The sequence below is a fragment of the Cyprinodon variegatus genome, unplaced genomic scaffold, assembly GCF_000732505.1.
Source record: "Cyprinodon variegatus isolate N-32 unplaced genomic scaffold, C_variegatus-1.0 Scaffold1052, whole genome shotgun sequence".
Lineage (NCBI taxonomy): Eukaryota > Metazoa > Chordata > Actinopteri > Cyprinodontiformes > Cyprinodontidae > Cyprinodon > Cyprinodon variegatus.
In genome coordinates this window covers 3883-13998 of record NW_015151505.1, presented here as the reverse complement: position 1 = coordinate 13998, position 10116 = coordinate 3883, and the positions used below count along the sequence as shown (strand labels likewise).

The 10116-nt window shown below is 43.0% G+C and overlaps 2 protein-coding genes across 2 annotated transcripts in view; both read right to left on the bottom strand.

Moving 5' to 3' along the window:
* dera (deoxyribose-phosphate aldolase (putative)) overlaps nt 1–5617 on the bottom strand; it is a 12600-nt gene extending 6983 nt beyond the window's left edge. Inside the window, exons 1-5 of the mRNA XM_015399846.1 lie at nt 5472–5617; nt 3671–3768; nt 3450–3597; nt 1105–1200; nt 893–1027 (exon numbers count right to left, since the gene is read on the bottom strand). Coding sequence (XP_015255332.1) covers nt 893–1027; nt 1105–1200; nt 3450–3597; nt 3671–3768; nt 5472–5511 — 517 coding nt within the window. The 5' untranslated portion in view covers nt 5512–5617. The remainder of the gene's footprint in view (nt 1–892; nt 1028–1104; nt 1201–3449; nt 3598–3670; nt 3769–5471) is intronic.
* Nucleotides 5618–7551: 1934 nt separating this feature from the next.
* Nucleotides 7552–10116, bottom strand: part of msrb3 (methionine sulfoxide reductase B3) — a 4651-nt gene continuing 2086 nt past the window's right edge. The window contains exons 2-6 of the mRNA XM_015399841.1: nt 9298–9406; nt 9129–9206; nt 8929–8957; nt 8675–8772; nt 7552–8237 (exon numbers count right to left, since the gene is read on the bottom strand). Coding sequence (XP_015255327.1) covers nt 8085–8237; nt 8675–8772; nt 8929–8957; nt 9129–9206; nt 9298–9406 — 467 coding nt within the window. The 3' untranslated portion in view covers nt 7552–8084. The remainder of the gene's footprint in view (nt 8238–8674; nt 8773–8928; nt 8958–9128; nt 9207–9297; nt 9407–10116) is intronic.

The following is a 10116-nucleotide window of genomic DNA, read 5'->3' as shown; positions in this document are numbered from 1 at the left end:
AAGTCTTTGACTAAAGGAGCAGCTCAGCTCCTCTCCAGTCTGCTGCAGAGGGTGGAAGGTGGCGTCCATGATGGATGGAAGCTTGGACAGCAGCCTCCTCTCAGAGTCTAGAGTGCAGCCTAGGACAGAAACGGCCTTTCTCACCAGTTTGTTCAGTCTCTTTCTGTCCCGCTCTGCGCTGCCAGGAGCCCAGCAGACGACAGCGTAGAGGAGGACTGATGCCACCACAGAGTCAGAGAAGGTTTGAAGCAGCGGTCGGCTCAGAAAGCAGGAAAGGAGAACAGGGAGCTGACGTAACGGTCTGCTCCATGCACAGCGCCATCTTGGCGATCCATACCTTGAATTCTGCTGTTAGTATCAGAGTCATCATGGTGGATTTAATCCCTACTTTACACTAAAAGCTGATTGTTATCGGGTTTAAACCGGTTTTTCAGCCACTGGGAAAGGGATAACAGGAAAGCATCAACAGCAATGATCTTCCAGCATAAAGACCCAGAACCAACAGCTCACACTAAACTGGTTTTAGTGCCATCCTGACATTAATAATGATTACATTTTTAATGGTGTTTGGATCTTGGAACTGAACTCAGGTGGAGAAACCAGTGGGTTCTGCTAAAGGCTTTAATTATTAAAAGATTAGCTTAACCTGAAGGCAGGGCTGCCCCTCTGGAACCTGCAGTTCTCCTCTAGACCAGCAGGTGGCAGCAGTGATGCGTTCCTGTAGAACATTTAACTATAATATCAAACTGATGCTGTTTTTCTGTTTTATGGGGCAGATTTAGCCTCTGCAGTCATTTAGGGGTCTTCTATGCAGTCAAAGATAAACTGTTCAGTCCATTTAACGTCTTTATTCTGTAGAACCATAAATTCATGTAAAAAATGAATAGTTTACCTTCCCACTGTCCTGTCAGAGCGAGGGTCCTGTTGATGACGATATCGATCTCCGCTGCGCCGTCTCTCACAGCGGTACGGACTTCTTGGAGGCGGGTCTCCAGTGGCGTCTGGCCAGCTGGGAATCCAGTGGCAACTGGGAAGAATGGAAAAATCACAGTTCTTTAGTTAAGCTCTGACCTGAACGAGCAGAGAAGCTTCCGGCTGACTCACCAGAGGCAACAGGGAGGCCGGAGTTGGCTGCCTTCAGAGATTTAGAGGCGTCGGCCACACGGGACGGATACACACACACCGCTGCTGTTGTTAGTCCTGCAGGGCATGGAGAGGCAGAGTCATGCTGGTGAACTGGTTTATGGCTCCCTCTACAGGCCAAACTCAGGCATGAACAGATGAATCAGTGTACAGGTCTGATGAGGGAAGCTGTTTACAGCTGGAATCTCAGCGTTCCTCCCAACGATTAAAGCTATGGCTGCCACTAACCGCCTGGTTTACTGCTGATCTTTTCAATGTGTCGACGATTCGCTCTTTAGAATCTGCATCATCGCTTTCTGTGATTAAACAGATTAAATATGACCTTGGTTCCATTATTCTGCTCCATCATGGCTTACAAAAATACTGCTGGGCTACACAGCGACCAGATGAGCTGCTACAGCTGCTAAAGTTGCTAAAGCTCCTAGGGTTGCTAAAGCTGCTAACCTTAAAGCTGCTAAAGCTGCTAACGTACCAAAAGCTGCTAACATTGCTAAAGCTGCTAGCATGCTAAAGGTGCTAATGCTAAAGATGCTAAAGCTACTAACGTTGCTGAAGCTGCTAGCATTGCTAAAGGTGCTAATGTTAAAGCTGTTAAAGCGACTAACGTTGCTAAAGCTGCTAACATTGCTAAAGGTGCTAGCATTGCTAAAACTGCTAAAGTTGCTAAAGCTGCTTAAGCTCCTAAAGTTGCTAAAATTACTAAAGCTCTTGAGGTGGCTAAGCTGCTAAATGTGCTAAAATTGCTAAAGCTGCTTAAGCTCCTTAAGCTGCTAAAGTTGCTAAGGCTCTTGAGGTGGCTAAAGCTGCTAATGTTGCTAAAGCTGCCAAAGCTGCTAATGTTGCTAAATTGCTAAAGCTGCTTAAGCTCCTAAAGCTGCTAAAGTTGCTAAAGCTCCTAGTGTTGATGAGCTGCAAACGTTGCTAATGTTGCTAAAGCTGCCAAAGCTGCTTAAGTTGCTAAAGCTGCTAACCTTAAAGCTGCTAAAGCTGCTAACATTGCTAAAGCTGCTAAAATTGCTCAAGCTACTTAAGCTCCTAAAGCTACTTAAGCTCCTAAAGTTGCTAAACTTATTAAAGCTCCTGAGGTGGCTAAAGCTGCTAAAGTTGCTAATGTTGCTAACGTTAAAGCTGTTAAAGCGACTTAAGTTGCTAAAGCTGCTAACATTGCTAAAGGTGCTAGCATGCTAAAGGTGCTGACGTTAAGGGTGCTAAAGCTGCTAGCATTGCTAAAGGCGCCAGCATGCTAAAGGTGCTAATGCTAAAGATGCTAAAGCTTCTAACGTTGCTGAAGCTGCTAGAATTGCTAAAGGTGCTAACATCAAAGCTGTTAAAGCGACTAATGTTGCTAAAGCTGCTAACATTACTAAAGGTGCTAGCATGCTAAAGGTGCTAATGTTAAAGATGCTAAAGCTATTAACGTTGCTAAAGCTGCTAGTATTGCTAACGGTGCTAACGTTAAAGATGCTAAAGCTACTAACATTGCTAAAGCTGCTAGAATTGCCAAAGTTGCTAATGTTGAAGCTGCTAAAGCTACTAACTTTGCTATCGTGCTAGCATTGCTAAAGGTGCTTACGTTAAAGCCGCTAAAGCTACTGACGTTGCTAAAGCTGCTAGGGTTGCTAAAATTGCTAAAGCTAGTAAAGCTGCTAATGTTGCTTAAGCTTCTAGAGTTCTGTCTCATTTCAAAATTCCTCTAATGAAGACAAACACGCATGTGTGGAATGTTATTACTGTTGCTATGCTAACAGATAAATACTGTTTCCAGGTAAAATAACCAAAGTGAGTCGTTTCCAAACTGATGAGCAAACTTTGCTTTATATCTTCAGCGCTCGTCATTGTTTGCTTTCCCTCTGAACCGTTTCGGGCTGACTTTTCCCTGCCTTTCTGCAAACAATGTGGATTAAAGGTATAGTGGAAGATTTTCATGAATTTTTGACCCGCCCTACTTAAAAAGAAAAAATGCACATGCACAACCCTGAACCCGTTCCAGGGAGGGAACATGTATTCTACGCATGCCAGAGCGTGCACGAGCCCATTTCTCCTCGTGCACGCTCTGTTTAAAAGTTGCTGGTTGCATCGCTCATACAAGTTTACTTTCCCAAAGAGGATTAGCAGTTTTTCCACTACGTCAGACTCACCATTGGTTAGTGAACATGGGGACGTAGGATGGCCTTAAAGTAAACATATCACCAGAATGATTGACAGTTAGGAGGACCACTGATTTAGATGATCCACCCGGAAATAGAACTAAACCTTTAATGAAATAAAACTAATTTAAGAGACTGAATGCCCCCAGCAGGCCTCGCCTTTGTCGTGCATATCCAGTTTCTTCAGAAGGTCGTATCGGACCGGCTGGATGGCTTTCATGCAGAGTCGGTGAACATTTGATGGCGTATCGTCTCCAGCCAGCGTGGTCAAATCGATGCATGAAACGGCCTTCAGCAGCCAAGCCGCCTGCAGGGAAACAGAGAAACCGCTGTGAACATCAGCAACATGCATGGAGCCCATTGATTATGGAGGAGCTCACCTGCCACTGCTTCTTAGGAAGCTTCAGGCCCTGGATGTGCTGCGCCCTCTTCAGGACAGCCTGGGTATTAACTCTCACCTTGGATAAGGATTCCAGGTCTGATTCCAACACAGAGATAGACGGTTTTTAATCCGATAAATGACTCTGATCTCCCAAACTACATTATCTGTATGACACGTATCAGAACCATTCAGAGACAAAACTAAAAAAATTGAATTTTTTGGTTTAAATTTGCATATTGACTAGAATAAACAAGCAGATTTGCGATAAAAAACAGCCAAATTTGTGAGATTATAAACATACAAATTTATTGTATCATTCATTTTAATTTTAAAAACGTCCATGAGGCCATTGTACCGCCTCATTCCATCTCTAAAGCTCCCAATTAATGATGCATGTGCTTTACGCAGTATAACATGCATTATAATCTCACATTGTTCTGTAAATGCAAATATTTAAATCTTGCAAATTAGCTACTTTTCTACTCATATTTGTATGTATTATTTTGTGTGTTTTTACCACTGATCTCTATTTAATCACTGGAAGCCACCAGCCGCCATCTTGGTACTCCCCACTCCCACAGACACGTGTAGTAAAATGCCTCCCTGTGCAGCATTTGGCTGCATAAACCAGCAGTTTTCTGTCTGCAGGAAGATGATCCACAGGTCATTTCCCAGTCAGTGGATGAACTAACCATTAAATCCATCTATAGCCGATGGATCCTATAGTATAGTCTGTAGACTAACATTAGTCTGGCTATCTCAGACTGACTGGAAAACATTGACTGAGTTAGATGCTGACATTGGGTCTACCATTAGAAAATAGAAAGTAGAGGAAATAGAAAGCCATTCATTGTGTGTTTCTTTTTTTAGTGTGTGTCGAGGTGAAGAAATATCTTTATTTTAACAACACCTTTCTTTATAGATGCTGGAGCTTGGCCTGTTTTCCAGTGTGGTCCTGTTTCTCTGACTGTGACTAACTGGATGTGCTCTCTTCATCCTCTGACATGGGAGCTGGCTCGGAGCTCGTCTGCCTGGCTGTGTGTTTCCTGGACGGGGCCGCCTGTGGAGCTGGTTGACAGTTGCCTTTTGTATCTATGCTTCTTTTTCTATGTCTGCTTCTGTCTCCTTGAACCCCAGTGGGCCTCAGCAGATGGCCGCTCACACTGAGCCTGGTTCTGCTGGAGGTTTCTTCCTGTTAAAAGGGAGTTTTTCCTCTCCACTGTCGCTACAAGCATGCTTAGTGTGAGGGATTGCTGAAGAGTCAATGAGTTGAACTGTAAAGTGCCTTGAGATGTCAAGATGTGAATTGGAGCTATAGAAATAAACTAAATAGAATTTAAAAGTATTAAATCTCTCTAAAATTGTGAACATCATGGTTGCTGCTGTAGCTGGCCGGGAGTCAGAATGGGAGTACCAATATGGCGGCCGGTGGCTTCATTCCACCCCGTCCTACCGACGGACAGTCATAGATCCAGGGAATAAACACAGATCAGTGGTTTTTACTCGTAGACATGCGCGTTTATTCTGGTTAATAATCTACTTTAATCTAAATTAAATGTTTAATCTTGTCTTTGAGCGGCTCTGACACTCCGCCATGCTCTGCCTGCTTCTATTATCCTCTTTCTCATAATCAAGTCATTATACCGAACCGGAATAAAACCCAAATAAAACCAAACTTGCGTCAGAAAGTGTTTTTAAAGTAATGAGAAGTAAAAGCATTGCTAAGCTCCTCCCTCCTCACGCGCCTGCAGGTCATTAACCGCTCGTGCCTCAGTCTGCTGTGATGTGCTGAGGCTCACCGAGGACCGCTCCTGGGTTCCTGCCACTCATGCTGGACATCCCGGATCTCCCACAGCACAACAATCCGCTCTGATGGAGGACTTCACCGCGCTGACAGCTACGGACACGATGCCTGCTGCTTCCTCCACGTGATCGATCACGTGGGGAGCTGAGCTGTCCACAGGGGGGCGCCAAAACCCCCGCTTCAGTTTGCACTCATTACAGAATGGTCATCCTGACCAGCTTCCCTATATGAATCACATTTATTTGTATTTATTTTAGTTTATAGGCAGAAATACCAGAACTCCCTGTTTGATGTTATTATTTTAAACATTAACAGGTTTTAGGAGCCATTAAATATTCAGCACTACTTTCATTTGAGCTAAAAACTGCTGCTGGAGTCAAACCTGCAGGTTCAACCCTCATCTGCACAGAGGGAAGATGGAAAACTGATGATCAGTCTAAAGCTAAATGCTTAACTGACCTTTCTTCGTTTTGCATTCGACTTTTAATTCTTCTGTTGTTATTTATCTCCTCTGAGCATATTTGGGTTTATTATTATTATTCCCATGAAATGATGGAAGCCATCTTCTACTCATGTTCCTCTGTTAATAAAGGATTTGAGCTGCTCTGCATTTATTCACTGGATTGCTGATTACCAGGAAAAAGTGAAGCCACCAGCCACCATCTTGGTACTCCCCACTCCCACAGAGACGTGCAGTAAAATGCCTCCCTGTGCAGCATTTGGCTGCATAAACCAGCAGTTTTCTGGCTGCAGGAAGATGTTCCACAGTCAGTGGACGAACTAAGCAATAAATCCATCTATAGCCAATGGATCCTATAGTATAGTCTGTAGACTAACATTAGCCTGGCTATCTCAGACTGGAAGACATTGACTGAGTTAGACACTGACATTGGGTCTAACGTTAGAAAATAGAGGAAATAGAAAGTAATTCACTGTGTGTTCATTTTTTTAAATGCAAATATATGGGTTTGTTTGAACGTGAATTTACACACGTGTAAGTTATTTTAATAAAGTTATTCAATCACTGGACTGTGTGTGTCTGTGTGCGCATATATACTTGTTTTTTCAAAATGATCAGATTCTTGTTGTAACTATGAACAAAAAGCAAAATATGAACTTGCTGTTGCCTGAATTTTACCTATTTAATAACTGTAGAGTTATTAATTTAGCTTTATATAAATCTATCAGATTTAAAGGCACAGAGTATAAATTATATGGCAACATTTATGCATAATTTGCAAATAGAAAAATGCTACAGCATTAACAGACATGTACTAGTAATACAGTCTTCATGTAAAATCTTGAAATCATATGTAATATATAATTACCATAAAAATGTAATCAATTCATGTATATTACATGTACATCATCAATTTAGCACCTTTGGCTCATCTGTATTATTCTGCGCCATTAACACATTCTTTTTATTGTGATGGATTTCTATAATATGTTATATTACATGATTTATAGACTCCATAATGACTATGCAATGAGATGGGCCTGTTTTTTTTATTCTAAGTTAAAGTTAATCTGTCTGAGCCGTTGCATTCTCACACACCCTCCCGTTCCCTCAGGTCAGCTGATCTGTTCTTCTGAAACTCAGAGGGGACCGTGCTTTTTCTGTGGCAGCTCCTAAGCTGTGGAACGATCTGCCTCTGAGCAGAAGACAAGCCTCCTCTCTAGCTATTTTAAAGTTCCTTCTTAAGACTCATCTTTTTTATTTGGCTTTTGGCACAATTTGAGAGGTTTGTTTGATTCTGTTTGTATGCTAATGTATTTCATACTCTATCCTTTCTATTTTATAATTGCATGTATTTTATGATTGTGTACAGAACTTTGGTCCTGTCCTGTCTGTGTATAAAGTGCTTTATAAATAAAGTTAGTATGGTAATCACTGATGCTATGAACCAGCCAGTCTGTGACAAAATTATGAATTTATCTTTATTTTAAAAGTTTTAAGTCTCCCTGAAAATGAGAACATCATGGTTCTGACAGATCAGAACAAACCTGTTAGTCATGACCAGGAAAAATAAATAATCAAAGCTTTACTTAGAAATAAAAACATCAGCCTCCTTTTAAATGCTTTTTATTCAACATGGTTTTCAGACACACTGCAGATATAAAGTAGAAGCAAATCAAAACCAAACAACTGGATATGTTTGACCTGAAAGATGGAGGAAACAGTCAGAAAACAAACAGTTGCATAGATGTCCTCACTTCTCAGTGACCATCATCATCATCATCATCATCATCATCCTTTCAGTGAAACCAGAGGAAAACAAAGACTGAATTCAGTCTGCTTAGAGAATAGAAATCAAACATGCAAATCCTCCTTCTAGGCTAAATAACAAAAAAGCTACATATAGCTGTGGCAGGTGGTTGCCATGGCAACAAAAACCTTCAGCGCCTTAACCTGTCCTAAAGATCATTGCTGACGGCATCCAATGCTTCCTGTTTAAAAATCACTAAAGGATCCTGGGAATGGAACCATGGCCCTTTAGCTGGGTGTGCTAACTTTACCGCTGCTAGCCACGCTCTCTCTGCACAACAAAAATCAAAGCAGCATCTTTCTTTCTTCGCTTCCCTCAGCCACAGCTCCTGGGTTCTTCTAAAGTTCTTGCTTGGCGGCCGGCTCGGCGCCGCCTGAGGCTCCCTCTGACGTCTCTTTGGGCTGGAACGCCAAAGAGGCGGAGTTAATGCAGTAGCGCTTTCCCGTAGGTTTGGGGCCGTCGTCGAACAGGTGACCCAGATGGGCGCCGCACTGAAACAGAAGGATTCACTGGTACTGAGCGACGGGTCAGAACCGGTCAGAGCTGCTTTCTGGCTGACATGGGTCCGGACGGAGGCTTCCTGGTTACCATAGTTACCATGGAGTACCACAGGGATCCATGCTAGCACTTTTTTTACAAGATTAAATGATGTTTAATAACTTTTATTTTACACAGATTCTGTCAGACTACATAAATTCTTTTTCTTGTCACTTCCTGTCCATCACCACCTGACTGCGACAAACTGAACCACCTTAAACTAGTGTCACCTCTGTGATATTAACGCTTTAACATTTAATTAACTTCCCCTCAGAAACGCAGCTTTCTGTAAAGATAATTTCAATCTGTAAGGAATTAAATATGACCTAAGATGCTTCCATCAACTGGAAGTTTAAGACGAATTTACCAAAGGAAGAAGTTAGTAGCTTACCTGACTGCAGGTGGTCTCTACTCTGTGCAGGCCGTAGGAGAAGTCATCAGACAGAGCGATGGACTCGTCCTTCAGGAGATCGAAGAAGGATGGCCAACCTGAGCATCAACAGAGCCATTGCTAAGTGTAACGAGCTAACGAGCCAGCATACCGCGTTGCGTCCAAAAAAACTCCTGAATACCAAAGCCGCTAGTATTAGCATTAGCAGAATAGATGGAGGTATGGCTCAGAACGCTGGGAGAAGTTCTGCTCACCTGATCCTGAGTCAAATTTAGACTGCGAGCTGTGAAAGAACAGAGAAAGCTGTCGTCAGGGTTTTTCTTTTCTCTGGGCGCTGCTGTCGTTACCATGGCAATGTCATCTCTTTGAATAAAACATGAATTTATTGAAACTCTGGGCCTGGGTAACGCCTGGACCACCTGTAGGCGAGCAGACGGACCCATATTCCACCCACCTGAAGAGAGGGGCCCCACAGACCACGCAGTGATACGTCCCCTCGGCTTTATGGTCGGTGAACTCCCCAGTGAAGGCGCTGTGAGGGAAACAAAGTCAGTTATGGACATGGAGGAAGGTTCTGGAAGAACATCTGCTTTATCTGTTCTTCAGCTGATAGACAAACTGACCTCTCGGTGCCTCTCTCCTGGGTGACATGGTACTGCTTTGGGGTGAGGCGTTTCGTCAGTTCCTCCTTGGAGTAACTCACTGGCCATGTCTTCTTAGTCCTGCAAGCTCCTACAAACGAAGGCAGAGAAAAAAATGTGATTGGATGTCGTCTCTGGCACAGAAACAGTCAGTAAGTCTGTAGTGCATTGAAACTGTGTCCTGTCCTCTGACCAGCCCATCCTCTGCTTTGGTCCATCTGAACTCTGCCAATGATCCACACTAAATGTTTTCAGACTCTGATGTATTCCAGTTGGATTTTAGCTCAGATTAACACCAAGACTGCCGTTCTTAAAGGATCTGGCTGTTTTTAGTCTCCTTGGTGCGTTAAAGTCCAGGAACTTCATAAATAAAACTTCCTGCTTGATATGAAACTTGTCTAAAAGGCAGATTATTCTAGACATTTAAAACACTGAAGAAAATCCCAGAGTTGGAGGCAGTCGCTGATAGCATGCAAGCTGCAGCAAAGCCAGGAAGTAAACCCGTCCTAAACCGTTAGAACAAAGATAAAAAGAAGAACTGGGAGGTTCACGAGGACCGTCAATGTGAGCAAAGCTATCTGTACTCCACATCAAAGCATGAGGAAAACCTCCAGCTAATAGCCGTTTTTATTCCCAATGCGGTTCTGTTATGTTGCAGGATTAGGTTCAGAGATCAGAGACCGCTGCTTTCCAGCTCCAGTTTACTAGACGGCGTTCAGGCTGCAGCCCAAATGAACAACGACTCGTCCTTCTACTACAAAAGTTGGCTCTGCATAGAGAATAATCCCAAAGTAGTGTTTC